The 15574-nt window shown below is 38.5% G+C and overlaps 1 protein-coding gene across 1 annotated transcript in view; it reads left to right on the forward strand.

The window, feature by feature from the left end:
- Positions 1-15574, forward strand: part of Cped1 (cadherin like and PC-esterase domain containing 1) — a 255612-nt gene that overhangs the window by 137854 nt on the left and 102184 nt on the right. The window contains exons 13-15 of the mRNA XM_028762605.1: positions 791-841; positions 5550-5736; positions 6891-7059. Of these exons, the coding sequence (XP_028618438.1) occupies positions 791-841; positions 5550-5736; positions 6891-7059 (407 nt within the window). The remainder of the gene's footprint in view (positions 1-790; positions 842-5549; positions 5737-6890; positions 7060-15574) is intronic.

Genomic DNA, 15574 nt, shown 5'->3' on the forward strand with positions numbered 1-15574 from the left:
TTCATTTGTCCATAAATATTTGCTAGAACATTTTAGATGGATTTTTAGTTTTCCAGATACTTGAAAAAAAAAACAGCTAGAATGTCTTCACTCGACAATTTAGAATATTATAGCATACGACCACAGAGCTAGAAGAAAATGTAATAGTTTACCTTTAGGGTAAAGATGTTTCTGCAGTATTGTCCAACTTGAAGTAATTTCTTGTTTGCGCTTTGAAAGCAATAGCTGGATGAATGTATTGTAGTGGTCAGCTTTACTTAGAAATGCATGGTGAGGGGTGGAGCAATGGCCAGTTCAGTGCTTGCTTTTTGTATGTGAGTACCTGCGTTGCATCTCTAGAATGCAAGCAAAACTCTGGGTATGTTGCTACAGTAAGTAACCTCAGAGCTTGGAAGTGGGGTGGCAGGGATAGAGACAAGCAGATCTTTGGCCTTTGCTGGGTAGCCAGACTAACTCATCAGTGAACTCCAGATTCAGAGAAAGAGGGAGGGATAGAGGGAGGGAGGGAGGAAGGGAGGGAGGGAGGGAAGGAGCGAGGGAGGGAGGGAGGGAAGGAGGGAGGGAGGGAAAGAAACAGAGCCACAGAGGCAGAGAGACAGAGATGGAGAAATGGAGATAGAGAGACAGAGAGAGAGACATAGACAAAGACATACAGCAACAGAATCAGAAAGACAGAGTGATAGAACAGAGACACACACACACAGAGAGATAATTATTTAGTGAAATCCGTAATTTTTACATTGAATTCAAAGTTTTATTTTTAAAGTTAGTATTTCCTTTATTATTTTAGATGCAGTTCCACGAGTTTTGTATGAAAATAAAGATATACATTGCAGTGACGGTGAGTTGACATTAAAGTGTTTCCATAGTATAGCCCAAAGTTTAGATAGCACCCAACCTTGAAAAACTATAAATGTTTTATCCTATTCAGATGTCTTTAGTCTGCTAGTTTCTTTCAGGTCAATACTGAGAAGTTTCATTTCTGGTTAAGTTCACATTTATCCCTTCTCCATGAACAAAGCATTTCATTTTTATGTATCCTGTTTTATAGTTTAAAATATTATGTGTATATATGTTGTCTTATGACAATGACTTCTAGACTCATTTTCAGGGGCCCAAGGAATCTTAAGGCTTTACATTAGGGGTGGAATTTGGTTTATCCATCCATCTTCTGAAGGCTCACTATTCTGAAGTAAATTTTTTTTCTTCCTATGCAATTGCTGTAGTGGAAAGTATTTGAAAAGAACTCTCTTCAAACCAACAGAGAACTTCAAACTCAATTTTCAGTTTATTTTCATACGACATCATGATTTTAACTACACATAATAAAACTATATGTGCAATTTAGTTTATGTAGAACTTAAATTTAAAAATTATTTTGTTCATCCGGTTTGATCTACTTACAGAAGTTTTGTACACATGTCATTTTTTAGTGAGTTCTGTTGACTTTCAAGATCATTTGGCTATTTGCGTTATGGCCTTCAGATTCTGCCTAAGCTCCTAAATGCTCTTTTGAAAATATTCTTATTTATTTTACATGTATGGGTGTTTTGTATGAATGCATTTCTGTGCACTCCTAGAGGGTATGAGGCTTGAGGAGGCCAGAAGAGAGTCTCAGGTCCCCTCTTCTCTTCATGACTCAGGGAATCAAAATTACAAAGGGTTGTGAGTCACCATGTAGGCTCTAGGAAATGAACCTGGGTCCTCTTGAAGAGCAGTCAGTATAGTGCTTTTAACCACTGAGCCAATTCTCCAGACTCCTGAAATTTCTTAATATTTTATATTAGTAAAGAATTAAGAGTTCTCTATTCTGGGTTTTTGTAAATAATATATACTTCTTAAAAATAAATTCACATCTATGAATCCTTATACTTTTTGCTAAAATGTGCATTTAGCAAACTTGTCTTCTGGGCAATGCCTTTAACCGAGAACTCAGGCAGAGGCGTGCAGATCTCTGAATTTGAGGCCAGCCTAGTCTATATAGTTCTAGGGCAGCCAGGACTACAAAGAGAAAGAAACAATATCTCAAAAAAAAATGCAAAAGGAAAAGAAAGAGAAAGAACAAAAGGAAGGAAGGGAGGGAAGAAGAGAGGGAGGGAAAGAAGAACACTTGTCTTGGAATGTATAGATGTATAAACTTAGGCTTAATTTTTTATAAATAAAAGTTATAATTTAATACTATTCAATTTTTTGCATTCTAAATACTGGTATTTATTCAACCGTTTAAAACAACCATATCAAATATCATGCTAGATTGAGTAGAATTAGTGTTTAATGAAATTTAAAAAAAAAAAAGAAAAAGTGTCTTCAGTTAAAGTCTGAAAGCTTTTCAAGTATTGACGAGTTTACCAGGGAAAAGAGAGTTCGTGTCCCCACCTCGACCCCCAACTACTGATCACATAAGTCCTGGTCACATAAGACCTGGTTATTTCTCCAGGGTCACTGCTGTTTGGTATATGACTTAAAAACAAAAACTCAGCTCAATGAGAGAAGTAGAAGAGTTGGCAGTAGTAGTATTTTTAAGGGTGTATCCAGGGGGAGAAGGCTCAGGCCTAAATGCAACTTGGAAAAGCTTGCATCTCTTTGGGTTTCCGGATCCTGCACTGGATGATCTCATGGCTTTCGGTTCCCAGGCAACGCGTCACAGATGCCGGGCACATTGTCAGAAAATCTCTTCAACTTTGCTCAAGTTGTTTGTTCCCTGATTAAAAATTCATCCTATCTGGATCTTCACAATTAATCTCCCCGGTTTTATGGTCTGATATATTATTTAAAAATACACTGGTGACGCTTCTGCCCAGGTGGGGTTATCTTTAAGTGTATAAGCTTTTTCTGTGTTCAGGATGAGTTACGATGATCCATCAAGGGAGCAATAAAATCCCATAGTTAAAAGAAAGCCGTTAAAAACAACCAAACCGTCAAACAACTTTCCCACGTGTGCTTGCCAAATAGGTTAGGCAGCCTGCTACCACCATTCCTTATGCTGGGTTCTCCATAGATCTAAGGTAATCTGGCTCGAGACAAGTTAGAACTGGACTGGGAGAGACGCCAAGGACACACCAGGTGTTTACAGGCAGCAACCTTCATTCAGTTGTAATGATGTCAGAGATAAATCAATTTTCAAGTAAGGGTCCAGGATGCAGCACCCAACACAGAGGTGGAAAGTTTGGTGGGGGGTCTTGCTAAAATCTTGCTTAAGGAAGTAACTGCCTATTTATTTCATCTCATGTGTAGGTAGGTTCAATTTATAAGAAGTATAAATCACTCTTTGAAAACAGTGACTACTCCGTTGAAATATAAAACGAAAGATAAATAGTTAAAACCAAAAGGAAATTAATACTCAGTGAATTGTTATAAAAATATATTCTTAGTTTGTAGAGGTGATGCATGCCAGTAATCCCAGAACTGGGAAGGCCGAGGCCAGAAGATGACAAGTTCAAGGCCAGAGTGGGATGTATGGGAAGACTTTGTGTCAAATGAAATAAATGAAATATATAAACATAGAAAGAAAGGCTAATAAGTTAAAATCCACTGTCTGTGATTCATGTTGATAGAACAATTTACTGCTTTGCTATTCATTCAAGTGGTTCTGAGCACAAAAGTGGATTTATACTCCCTTCGTGCCTGGGCAGCTCAGCCCTTCCTAACTGGTGCTGATCACAGCTCCTGTTTGTTTAGTATTATGCTGGGGTCAAAGCGTTCTTTTGGATCAAATCCCATGACTATTCACCTCCTGTTTTCACTCTGCTTTTCTCCATTCCTTGAACAGAGGCCATGCTGTGGCTGGAGTAGGTGGGATTTTGATTTCAAAAATCAATACCCTATTAAGAAGCAGTTAAATTTGAATTAAAGCAATGACTATTTTCAGTGTGAGTTATAATACTCTGTACTTATGTTCTTGCAAATCAAACTGAGACAGATTATTAATATTGTAGATATTATAGATGAAATATATATGTATATATATGGTAAAATATATAAAATATATAAAAGATAAAAATCTTTCATTGATTTGTTCTTTTCAGATGCCAAGTAAAATTAAGCACTTTGCTTAAATCATCAAGAGATTCAACAAAATTGATTTGTTGGGTTTTTTAAATAAGACGTTCCTGCAAACTAAAATTGCACTGTATTTATGATACCATTGTGCTCTTAACTTATACTTGATGAATGGCTTTTCTCCCACAGGCAAAGAAACCCGTAGAATGGGAGACGGAAATGCACATATTAACTTTCATTGTTTAGAGCACTCAGGTAGCTATTTGGAGACATAGGTCTCAGAACTGGAGGACAACAGGTAGCAATTGATTTAAACTGAATGAAGAAGCTTCTTTATATCCTTCAAAGTCCAGGACATGATAGCAGAATCAACGGACAGCAAAGCAATGAGGAACCTGTGGAACGCCTGTCCCCTGCTTTAGTTTGTCTCTGGAAAGGATAAGGAACCACTAGAATTGGAAAACAAACCATCAGATTTGATTTTAGAGAAACCATTGTGATAACCATATAAAAGGAGAGAGACAGACAGGGCCAGAACACTGTCTTTTCACTAACGTCAGTTCTGTCCCTTCTGGTATGGAACTCGGTTGTACCTTTTCTTGCTATACTAGTCAATATCACTGGATCCCAAGTGGTGCTAGGACGCCTTCTCTTTGCTGATTTCAGGAGCACTTTCTATACTTCCATTTGCTCAAGTTTTGTTGACTGTTGTAAAGAATAGGTAATACTTGTTGATATTGAAAACCGTTTTTTATAAACTCTTGGGCACTTGTCCATTCCAAATATTGTTAGATGTAACCTAACAGGGGCTGCTCTGCTCCGTGTGTATGCACAGCTAAAGCTGTTTTTCTTTTCTTGTACCAAGACAGTGTTTGCTATAAAATGATGTGCCAAAGGAGGATTTCTATTCAATGGCGTGAAGTCATTGAATAGATTCGAGAACAAGTTTGAACTCATATGGCAGTTCCTCTTTCTAACTTTCTGATATTTTTCCCTGTTGAGGTGGCTTGGGGAGGAATTTCAGGATGTTCTATGGATATTTTGACTTCTGTATGTGGCATGATACCAAAGGTCATATTCTTTCTGCCCTACTACTCCTCTATCAACTAATGGCAGTTTAAGGACATTTTCCATTAAGAACGTTTCCTGATTACCTGCTAGCTTCCTTCTGTCGCTGTCACATAGAGTTGTTGTCTCCATTTGCATAATTAACTGAGATGTCATACATCTTATAAGAATGTTATCATTGCACAGGAGGGACATTTTTCCCCTATCTTCTGTACTTTTTATCCTTTCAAGGACTAGGAAACAAATACTGTTTGTACTAAACCAAATAAAGTGAACAGCTAATCTGGGGAGGCTCCTCATAGCTGACAAGTTAGAAATCAAATCAGTTGTGCCTGGCTCCTGAGTGGATAGCTATTGATCCCTGAAACTGTACACAAGTGTAGGAGGGGAAACACCTCAATCACATGCAGTTTTAGAATCTATATGCAGTTCACCGTTGCAGTTCACAGTTGCCTTTGTCTTTCTTTCTGTCTTTGTAATAGAGGAAGACACACTCTGCCATATCAAGAAGATCTTCACCCATCCCCATTTAGAACTCAGCCCTGAGTTTAATCCGAAGATCAAAGATTATTACTGTGAAGTTCCATTTGATGTGCTAACTGTGAGGATTGGAGCAGAGACTTCTAAGTGTCAATGCAAGGTGCACCTGCAGGAGCAGGCCGGGCCAAGGTATGGACTGTGTAGGGCGTGTGTCCAGGGATGACTTGATCTTTCACCAGGAAGCAGATGTCTTATCCCGCCTTTAATAGTATGGTTCAGCTTTTCTAAAAAAAGAAGCATAGTGGTATGAAATCTTTCCTTTTCCAGGCTTCATGTGTTAGAGAACAAACTGGTTCTCAACCGACCTACAAACTTCCCTTTTACCCTAAGCCAACTTCTCCAGTCTGATCAGCCAGAGATGAACATGTGTGGGTATCGTGATGCCAACTTTCCTCATCTTATAGGATTTGCTTATTTATTTATTGCTATTTTGTATAGATATTTTTTAAAAGGCCCCAACCTTTTTGTTTGAAAAATTGAACAGGAATAGAACCTCATTTGCATTCAGTGTCTTCAGAGAGGAGGATACAGTTGCATGTTGAAGGGGAACAAATGTGCTTGGCATTGATGACAGTCTATTTAGTATAGAGAAAAGAGGATCTGGGCTCAGTGGCTACCTCTGTTAGTAGAGTGCTTGCCTAGCATACACAAAATCTCCGGTTCGATACTCACTTGGAGGTCGGCCTGGGATATATGAGAACATATGTTAAAAGAGGGAAGAAATGAAGATGTGGGGAGGGAAGGAAAGAAAGAAGAAAAAATGAAATAAGATAGAGAAAGGAAAAAAGGATTCTTGTCACTCCAGTCTGGGTCCTACCGTGGCTCTACCATGTAATTTGAGGCAATTTGATAACAATTCCTTTTAATAGTCTCTATGTTTATAATAAGGCTAATCTTGGTTTTGTATAGAGGCATTGTATTAGAACTAAAGTCTGATTCTGACAGGTGGTTAATAAAGACTAGTTTCTTTCCCTTCAGTTAATGAAGAACATGACTTGTCTTGGAAGATTACTCCCCTCCCCTCCCAGCATAGCAAAGAAGCAGGAAAAGGAGATTTCATTTTTTATATTTCATATTTCTTGTAAAATTATGCAGACCGTATATGTTTTAAGCAAGTGAGCACCATTATAATGATAAATAGTAACATCAAAAGCAGCAGCAGCAACAACAATAATAATAATTAATTCTGATGTCTGAATTTGTTTGGGCTAAATAATTGTCTCCATGCATATTAATTCTCATCCATCTCTCTTACTCCGTCTCCTCCCACGACCCACCCTCAGCATTGCCAACTATCCTCTGGGATTAGGAATGAACAGAATCTCCATGCTTGTGGTGGATGAATCTCGAGCAGAGGGTGATACCCTAACCATGTATAAACTCACCATCTATAGAGAAGACCGCCCGAGTCTGCCCTTCTTCGAGGACTTCACAGCGTGTGGCTTTGTACAAGTGAGTGAGTTTTGCATTTTATTTGTGTTGAATTGGAACTGACTGGTTAACCTATGTGAGAAATGCCAAGTGAAACTGTCACCTGCAGCCTTGTGCGTCTCTCAGCTGTGATCTCTGCAGCAAAGTCTACGTCATCTGCAACCTGCACTCTGGGGTTTCTTCTCAGTGTGGTCTGCGCTCACTGGGCTTAAGGGATTTATCATGGTTGCCATTTAAAATTGTCCAGCAGCAGCAGCTATGGATTTGATTTTATACTGCCCATTTAGATTTTCTTGTTTTTCTTGGATTTGTCCCTGGATCTCCTTTAGACATTTTAAACTGGATCTAGTACAATTTATTGCAGAAAGGGGGAGGGAGAGGGAGAAGGAGAGGGAAAGAGAGAGGGAGGAGAGAGAGAGATTATAGAACTTTCAATAGCAAGTATACTAAATAAATGAAATTTGCTTGGCATAGATGTATATCTCATTCATGCCTCAGGCCTGAGTCACTTCTCAAGACTTCGGCTTCTTTTTTGAGAAACACACTCCGTTTTCTAGCCTTATTGGTTTGGGCAGAGGGTGACTACTACCATCTGCCTTTGTCTTTTTGTCAGCTCTCTCTTGATTTCCTTTAAAGAACTATAGTACACCCATAACCCTTGACATTTTCTCATAGCATGCACATACCCTCAGTACAGATGACACCAAGGAAACAGCAATTAGAACTTTGATCATATATCTCCTAATCCAGTCAGAAAGTATCATCACAAGTATAGGCTATCCAAAGAATGAATGTGCTTGCTGCCAGCAGCTTTGCAATAGAAAAGATTAAACAGGGATATGACCCACTGCATTTTGGTCGGTGCTAAGGACCCTGTGACTGTTGATAATCTATGGCCAAACACCACAATCCTTCTCCTCCCCCATTACACTTCACACACATCTCTTACCAAGAGCTTACCATTCCGTAAGGTTATTCGTTCCTTCCATTTTAATTTTCTAAGGTAATCCCAAGCCTGGGAATTCTCACGAAATCAGAGGGAAACCAAGCGATGCTTTAGAAGTCTCCATCTATTTTAGTTTAGAAAGACACTGTCCTTCTCTGAGAGTCTTTCTCTCCTTAATACCTGTGGATCATATGTATGGTAAAACTTGTATTTTATTATTTTTAATTTATTTCTTTAATTTAAATTTTATTTCATCCAATATATTTTGATCATGTCTTCCCTATCCAATATTTTCTTTATTCGTTCCATTAAAAAAGAAGCCAGACATGTAATGTCACCCTGTGTCGCATTAATATGACATTTAGAGCAGGTAAAGGTAACTTATGAGAATAGAGACCAGAACAGTGGTTCTCTGGAAGATGTCAATGCCACTAAAAATAAAGGGACACTTTGAGAAAATGTCCTATATCTTAATCTGGGTGATGGCCACTTATATGAACATATGGTGTATAAACATGAAAACTGTGTGCTTAAAACTTATATAATTTACTGTATGCTACCTATGTAACACAGAAAGTACGTATGAAATGGTTGGACAAATTTGCATCTAAATTTTGCTTCAGTAAAATAAGAAAAATAATGTTAGAAGGAAAGTTTGTAATGTTATCTTCCAAGACATGGTTCACCTCTCAAATACAATACTGATCAGAAACAAGTTAATTATCATGCAATAATTACCTCAGAGAATAGATTGGTCTTATTACCATAATGTGAAAAATTATCTGAAAATTCTTGTGGGATGAATCTCACAGGCAATTGCAGGAAAGTATTTCAGTTATGTATGGATCCTTTCCAGAAGTTCCTAGTTCTGAAAGTTTGTGTGGTCCTTCAGTAAGTACTATATTTTATAACACAGAAAGTGTTTAATAGTATCTTTTTTTTTTTAGCCTTTCATTTATAAAAACTTCTCAAGTGTGTGAGCAGAAAGAGTGTGGTGTGAATAATGTAGCTTACTGCCAATCTTTAGCTAGGCATGAGCCGCCGGATGAAAGGCAGAAGTCCAGGGTGGGTTGGCTTCTCAGGGGCTCCACCTCAAATGAGACCCAGAATGCCCTCTATGCTAATTAGCTTTCTCACTGCTGTTACAAAATATGTGACAAAAGCAAGTTGGAGAAGAAAGAACTCACTTTAGCTCCACCAGCACAGCCAGGAAGGCATGGCAGCAGGAGCGTGGGGCAATTGCTCGTACTTCCTTTAGGGTCAGGAATCAGACATAAATGCTCAGCCCAACTTCTACTTCTATTCAGCACAGGACCCTAGCTGTGGATGGTGCCGCCGGCATTTGAACTGGGCCTTCTCTTCTCAGTTCAACCACTTTAGAAAAAGCCCTCGTATGCAATGCTTGGGAAACACTTTGCACATAAATCCAAAGAATCTAGCAAAATTGACTGTGAAGATTACTGCTTAGTCACTTAGTAGCATCAAGGGCTTTGGTCTCAGTGTTGATAACAGGGCAAAGGTTTTAATGCAAAGTAAGCAGGGGGCATGGAGTTTCTCATCACCAATTCTCAGTCACGTGAGAATTTTAGAATTAAACTCAGCAAAGTACACATATACTGCAAAATTTAAAATGTTTTCATCTTCCAAACTTTTTCCCCTTTGCTGCTACTTTATTGTTAAGAGTAAAGTCCATGCCACACTCTTGCAAATTATCAGAGAGACTGTTTATTTGAGCTCCTAAAATATACGTGCAAGCCTAGGTGGGAAGAGATTAAATATTAATCACACTTTATTTTCTGGTAAAAGGAGAAATTGCAACTTCTCCCTCTGTTTCAAATTAGATTTTGGTTTCGTAGACTCTATGACCGGCTTTAAATTAGCACCTTAGTCCATTTGTGTTGTTATAACATACTGCCTGTAGCTGAGTAACTTAAAAGAACAGAAGATTATTTCTCACAGTTCTGGAGGCTGAGAAACACAAGATTAGGTCTTTGGACCTTTAACTGCCAAGGCCTTCTCGATAATCCAGTTGTAGTAGAGGCCAAAAGGACACACGCTGTGTGCTGTATTCCATATGTAGAGGGGCCAAAAATCAAGATAAGACCCTTAGCTAGTTTCCTCCAAGGTGTTCAAAAGGCACTAACAGGTGCCAGCCCTCTTATAAGAACTAAGGAACTGCCTTCGTGACTTAATCATATCCTAAAAAGTTTCACCTCATAATTCTCCTTCAGTGTAGTTGTTTTAACACATGGGTTTTGAGAAAGGTATTTCATTCCATAGCAAACACAGAAAGCATCCCACTTTCAAACAACCAAAGCAGAATAATTCAATTTGGATGCTATCAAGCCCCTCCCCCATTTCTCTTCCTTCTGTTCTTCCGTCTGGGAGTCAACTATTCACAATACTGTTTCACCAGAAGTTTAACAGGGAAGAGAAAACGGATTTATAAAGCAAAGCACTCAATTAAAAGCCAGTTACCATGGTATTCTGGTAAATGATAAGATCTTTAAATGATAAGCCATTTTTTTATCCTTTATATGTCTAAGCATTACTAACTATGTACTTGACCATAATAAACTATTTGAAATCATGTGCTATCTTTATTTCAATTATGATTTTGACAATTTAAAATTGTATATGGCTGCCCCAAAGGGGTTTTAGTCCCCTAAACCTATGGTTGTAGGTAAGATGGAAAACTTTTTTATAATTGAAATAAACAATTACATTAGAACCACTCTCTCTCTACCCCAGTGCCACTGACTTTTGGTCCAGGATAATACAAGGAATGTTATCTAAACATTATTGTAGACCCTTTTGAAAGTAGTGACAATGTATGGCCCCCAGATATAGCCAGTGTCTCCCATGGCACAGCATCAGCACCAGTGAAAAGTCATCCACTTAAAGCAGTAACCATTGTTCCTCGTATAATAACATGGTGTTAAACGAGCATGGATGGCTTACAGGTATTCCTTAAGGGCTCTGTGCTGGAGATTCATTCTTCCATTTTATCATCCTTACATTTTAATTAATTCTAGTCCTGCTCATTGTCCAGCCATCTTTTCTAATGTAATCACTACAATCATACGTGTGCATTCAATTACAGAAAGCATGTTCTTAAGGAAACCTAAAACCATCATGTGACTGACACACAATATTATTGCACTGAGATTTATCCATCAATATATGAGGCTTACTGCTAAGAAGAAAGATTTAGAAAGTAATAAATAAACTGTTACTATGGTTAAAAAAAATGTCATGTTTAGGAAATAATAAAATATATTTATGTTCTAAGGAAATTGAAAAACATATGGAGAAATATTTATTTTACTACCTGTTTCCAAATCTAATTCTTGATGTGGATAACAGTAACTACACAGAAATTGACTTATGTACTTGATCTACAGTCTAGTGCACATTGTGCTCCCAAAGCATTGTGTCGGGAGAAAGCCATAAATAAGATCTACAAGAAAGTCACACAGCAGAAGCCTAGAGGACTGAGTGCCACAGATGTATTTGCTAGAACCGTTTTTATCTTAAAATGTATTATTATACACAAAGGAAAAATCCTGAGGAAAGAAGAAATAGTATTTGAAAAGATGTTCAGCTTTATCTATACATTTTGTTAACTGGCATATGTCACTTTACAAAAATAGAAATTAGCCACTTAGATGCTTAGTCACTAAGTTCTATGCAAATGACTCCAGTTCATTGTAAATGCTTTATAATTCATTTATTCTTTCACCTTTCCCAGCAGCACCAAGAAGTACAGTCAGTTGGCTCAAGGAGATGTTTGTGTAAAGTCTTAGCAAAAAGTGATAACAGAATAGGGATGTATTCATTGAAAATTATTGATGAAACACCAATGTCATCACTCAACTAGTCCACTGAGTGATAACATCCATTTGTTGTCTCGCCTGCTTCAGCTTACCAGTTTTCCCACAAAGGCATCTATTGCGCTGTGACTGTGCCGTGCTCTCAACTAGTAATGAGTTCAAGGTGCCTTCTCTGCCCTAAGTTCTGCTCATAACACTGTGTGCCGGAGGGGAGTCGGCAAGTGCAAAGGGGCAGGCTTGCAAGTCCGAAAGCAGAACTTTCCTTATGCGCTAAGCCTTCACTCAAGCACGTCACCACCCTGTTTTATTTACTTGGAACCCTGGACATGAGTAAATTAAAAAAAAAAAACTCCTCTCCCTTTTATAGAAAAAATGTAACTGAGAAGTCATGACCTTAGACATGGTTAGAAACCTAGTCCAGGCTTTCTGTGTAATCTGTGACAAAAGTGGGGTTTTTGCTACAAATTCTCCTCAACTTACAGTGGGGTTCCATCCTGTTAAGTCCTCCATGCCTTGAAACTACCTTATCTAAAATTCAATTAGAGACCAGTGATTGGCTCAGCAGAAGAGCATTTGCTACCAAGCCTGATGACTTGAGATTGATCCCCAGGACCACATCGTGGAAGGAGAGAACCAGCTGACTCTTGCAAGTTTTCCTCTGACATCCACATGAATATTGTGGCATGTCCCTCTGCCCTTCCCAGTACCAAAATCAATGCATATAACAATTTTTAAAGATTAAGTAGCACACTAACTGACGAGCACCACAATTTATTATAACCTACTCCAGTAGGCTCAGACATTCAAATATTGTCACAAGCCCTAAAAATATTGTGTGCCTTAGGCTTTGTGCCTAATAAAGAATGAATCCTCTTTATCCATTTCATTATGGGGGATTTTCGGTGACTGAACCCATTTCATTATTAATGGCCCAGGATGTATGAAGGACTCTTGACCAAAATGCTTAGTTTTGCTGGGTTTGCACACTTGAAGCTGTAGACTGGATGAGCTTTTATGAGCTTTCTTCAAAATTGCACATGGGACCAAGGGAAGGCTGGGCTGGATTCTTTCTATAAGCAACGTGTCGCCTGACATTTTGAGTGTAGAGGACTTCTCAGTAGCCAGGAGGTATTGTCACTGAAGTCAGCCTTCTTTGTGTGGAATTTAATTTCTTTAAAAGCATGTGATGATGGGCAGGGTGCCCTTTAATTTACAATCTGTTTAGCACTTAAAATAAATTACCACTCTGTATTGGTAAAAGAGTGGTGTTACACATTCATCCAATGCGTAACTTATGGTCAGACAAATTAGTGTTTAAATAAAGTCTTTTGCTGGCCACAGCTGTTTTGTGTATCTTTCTGAGCCACATCTGCTTCTATGATTAGAAATAAACTCTCCCCTCTGTTAGCACAGTAGAGCCAATGCCTCATGGTGGCAGAAAACTGGGTCTTTCTTACCTCTAGTGGCTTGAGTGAGAGACTCTTCCTGGGGACACATATCACATACATCTCTCACACCAGAGAAAGACCCCACAAGAGTTTGAAGTTATGATGCCGACAAGGTCCAACACTGTGAACCAATGACTTTCTACTGGGGTTTCTAGCAGTAATGTGTGAGGGATTACTTACAGAGGCAGGGATGACTTAAGAGCCCACCCTAATGGGGTGAGTGACATCTCAGAAAGCTGCAGCCTGGGAGCTCTCTGTTCAGCGTTCAGGTACATCCTCACAAATCTCCTCTGGGCTGCTCAGAGTCTCCTCCCACCGCAGTTGTTTCTTTATAAACTGAGGAGGGGCCTTCAAGGACGTCTTGACCTTCTGCTTTCTGAGAAGAGACTTTGTTTTCCTCCTGAGTCTCATAAGCTTTCCCTTTCCTCCTGGAAGGAATGTATCAATCAAAAAACTCTTCCGTACATGATTGCATCTAGAACAAACATTACCATTTTCTTTCCTCACGTTGCTGAAAGGTCCACTTGACAGTCTGAGAACTTATGCTCTGATTTCTAAGCTGGACAGGGAAATAGAAAAGAGGAGGGGTGTTCTTTTTATTGTTGTTGTTGTTTACGTCTTTTTTAAAAACTCTCTGAACAAACTGAACTTCAAATACTACATTTGAAACTTTGAAGGATACCATAGCTAAAAGAGAAATACATGAGGGGGGTCTCTTTAATAGCTTCAGATACCAGCTTCCACTTTGTTCCAGCTTTAATATCTCCGAAGGGTCCCAAAGCTTTTCTCTAATATTTTCCACATCCTTCCCTGTTTCTCAAGTCTGAAGGAACTCTGCCAAAAGTTTTCATCAGGAAAGAGACCAAACCAACAGTAGAACATGACTTACTGGATAAGGGCATGGTAAGCCACATGGGTTGGCTTTCCATAGGACAAGGGAGAGCAAAGGATGCCTCTAGTCCTTGGCACTGTCAAGAGACTCACAAGGCATGCCCTTGAGTCCCTGATGAAAGTTTTTAACCTCCAGTGCAACAGATGACACTCATAGCTAATGTATATGCTACTTCAGAATTAGAAAAACTCTCAGGTATATGTCTTTGTCCTAAAATTTCAAAATCTAGAGCAGAATAGTGACAGATATAAGAAGGGTAATATCGTTTCTTAGTTAAATACATTTGATATATACTATTAACATTAAATTTATTGAGTGCGTACTTTTTTCAGGAAGTTTACTAATTGCATGTGATTGTTTCATTTCTGGCTCTAATATAAAAATAGTATCTATGTTACAACATAGTGTTTTGGAGTCATGCATGGTCCTTCAATGATGCTATGTTTTTTTTTTTTTTCAAAGCAAAATGCTACTCAGTATAATGCTTGCTGCAGAGACAATCATCTGTGGAGCTACATCTCTATTGCTTCTTCTCATAGACTCAAAGAGTGCTTGTGAGCTTTAGGTGATGGTGTCTGAAAACAAGCAGTAATTTAATTATTGATCCTTGGGACCGTTTATGTTGTCATTCGTGAGAGATACTGACGAGCTTTCTTTCAGCAGACTATAATGATTCCGTTTTTGTTCAAAGAAAGCTTGGCCAGTGTTTCAGTTAGGTAACACCCAGAAAATTTTGCACACTCATTTAACTGGGATATTTCCTACCATAGGTGTGTGTTCATGGAGCAAGATTAGAGAATGGAGTCTATTTTGCAGATGGCTTCAGTCAGTAATCATGGGGTTGTAAGCTGGTTTGACTTATGTTCTGAGAAGATAGAATTAGGGTACTTTATGCTGAAAAGTTTTCCTTCCTTCCTTCCTTCCTTCCTTCCTTCCTTCCTTCCTTCCTTCCTTCCTTCCTTCCTTCCTTTCTTCTCCCTCCGTCCCCTCTCTTTCTATAGTGCTTAGAGTTTAAACTTTATTTAAAACCTATTATATGCTGGGTACTATTTTAGTTGCTTAAAGTTTACTAACTCAATTTTAAAACAAAACACAGAGTATGCAATCTTGTAACTTTACCACAAAGAGAAACAAAGTCTCAGAGAACTGGCTAATGTCACCCAGTTCTTAAGGACAAAGTCTACTTTGAACTAGGAATCTGGTCCCAGAGCTACTTCAAAGCTGTTTTACTGGCTGCAATATGTCATTCTAAAGCAAGATTGCAAAACAAGCACAAGTTTCCAATAGACTTCAGCAAAAGAGTTAATTTTTTTCTATAAGAGAAAAAAATTCATTTTTAAGTACATTTAGTGAGTGCACATGCACACATGTCTCTCTCTCTCTCTCTCTCTCTCTCTCTCTCTCTCTCTCTCTCTCT

Source organism: Grammomys surdaster, unplaced genomic scaffold (genome assembly GCF_004785775.1).
Source record: "Grammomys surdaster isolate TR1022 unplaced genomic scaffold, NIH_TR_1.0 134, whole genome shotgun sequence".
NCBI lineage: Eukaryota > Metazoa > Chordata > Mammalia > Rodentia > Muridae > Grammomys > Grammomys surdaster.